General features: G+C 35.1%; 1 protein-coding gene across 1 annotated transcript; it reads left to right on the forward strand.

Moving 5' to 3' along the window:
- Nucleotides 1-6: 6 nt before the first annotated feature.
- LOC109592128 (uncharacterized) lies at nt 7-1800 on the forward strand. The gene is made up of 4 exons (XM_020007667.1): nt 7-1170; nt 1216-1464; nt 1600-1650; nt 1706-1800. Exons 1-4 carry the CDS (start codon nt 66-68, stop codon nt 1798-1800), a joined length of 1500 nt encoding a protein of 499 aa, XP_019863226.1. The 5' UTR covers nt 7-65.
- The last annotated feature ends 24 nt before the right edge of the window (nt 1801-1824 follow it).

The following is a 1824-nucleotide window of genomic DNA, read 5'->3' on the forward strand; positions in this document are numbered from 1 at the left end:
TCATGGTGATCCGCTGGCAACAGCCACCACCATCATTCACTTCCAGTCCTCAGCCTTCACTCTCAATGGCTGCCACTAGTGGGGGTAGACAAGAACCAGAGCAAGAGATGGACCTCGTAGTTCCTTCTAAAAGTCCTACCCTTGCCATTGCTAAGTTTAGATATGTTCCACGAAGACAAGACGAACTCTTGCTTGAGAAAGTGGCTGGTGGCTGGTGGAGAGGTAGAAAAGAGCATAATATCGGCTGGTTCCCTTTTAACTACGTTGAGACTGGGAGACCTTCCAGAGACCCAGTTGATAAACCAGTTAGTATATGTGGAGTAGTTGCACTGCACAGTTTCAATTCAGGGCACCCAGAGGAACTATCGTTCAATAAAGGAGATCGAATGGATATAATAGACCAACCTGCTGATGATCCTGACTGGTGGAAGGCTCGTAAACCTGATGGTGTCACTGGTCTGATACCTGGTAATTATGTTAAAGTAATTGAAGACACTGCTCCTGTGTCTGGGGATAATTATTATTTTAACAACATTAATTCAGCTAAAGGGCTGAAGATTTACTTTCCTTGGAGTGTCACTTCGGAGTTCATGATGATGCGATTAAAGTTATGGGAAACATTCTTCAAAGTTGAATCAATCATGAAGAAAAACCCTCAACCTCCATCCCTTGATAATATCAAACATGTATTAAGTGCATATTACTCAAAATTAAAAGTAGTTAAGTCAAAAGTGGCTCAATGTCAAGATATACATGAGATTTTACGATTAGTACGTGATAATAGCCCTCTTGATGACATTAGTGGTCTGGGGTTTTTTATAAGTGAGTTCAGTATAGAGGAGGCTAAGGTAGTTATTCAGGAATATAAGGAAGCTGTTGAGAAGTTTAAAGAAGAAAAACTTAAATTGTATTTGGAAAAACAGTTATCGCTACTTAAGTACGAAAGGATCACCATTGTCATTGATAAAGATGCTAATGATTTTGTACTTAATGATGTACAAAGACTATCATCAGCTGTATTACCCCATCATGTCAGAATAAATTTAAATGTCATTAGAGGTGTTGGTGACGATGATATGTGGGGAGTTAGAAAACAAAAATCATTCACTGGTACTTTTGATGACCCTACTGTACAAAGTAAAGATATGTTTGTAACTGAAATACCAGCAGGTACATTATTATTAATATGATACATAATATAACTATTGAGTATAGGAACAACAGAATCAGTGAGCCATTCTTACCAGGAGGAGGAAGACAGAAAGGATAAGGATCAAGTTATGTTGCTACAGGAGATTCAAAAGCCACTGGAAGAAGAAAAGGAACTCCATGAAAAAAAGAAACAATTTCCTGAACAAGTTATAAAGAAATACGAAGAGAGAACAGCAACACTTACTGAACAACAGGAGGAAGTTACTGGAGACTTGAAACACAAGACAGAACAATATGAAGAATTAATATCAGGTTAATATACATATACATTATATTATAGTGATAATTATTTTGATTATAACCTACCATGTATATGTACTTTTTGTATGTGACATGTATAATGTACATGTATATCTTATATTTAGTCATGTGTGTTATATACTTTAGAATTGAAGAATGAAATACAAAAGGTTAAAAATGAAAGCGAAACATTTCAAAGTATGTACACACGCATTATTAAATTTACTAGTTAATGACCTCTTCTTATAATTAGAACAAAGGAAAGCATTGATACTGGAGAATGAAAGATTAATGTCATTATTAATAATTAAAGATCATAATGGTATACTTATTATTATTGATTATTAATAAATTGTATTGTATAGTACCAGT

This window comes from Amphimedon queenslandica, unplaced genomic scaffold (assembly GCF_000090795.2).
Source record: "Amphimedon queenslandica unplaced genomic scaffold, v1.1 AMPQUscaffold_6210_Cont21828, whole genome shotgun sequence".
NCBI classification, from domain to species: domain Eukaryota; kingdom Metazoa; phylum Porifera; class Demospongiae; order Haplosclerida; family Niphatidae; genus Amphimedon; species Amphimedon queenslandica.

Bases quoted from the DNA above. Each gene is read 5' to 3' on its own strand.
- LOC109592128 (XM_020007667.1), top strand. From the start codon at position 66: ATGGCTGCCACTAGTGGGGGTAGACAAGAACCAGAGCAAGAGATGGAC. The intron at 1,171-1,215 runs GTACATTATTAT...TATTGAGTATAG, and splicing joins TGTAACTGAAATACCAGCAG to GAACAACAGAATCAGTGAGC. The intron at 1,465-1,599 runs GTTAATATACAT...TATATACTTTAG, and splicing joins ATATGAAGAATTAATATCAG to AATTGAAGAATGAAATACAA.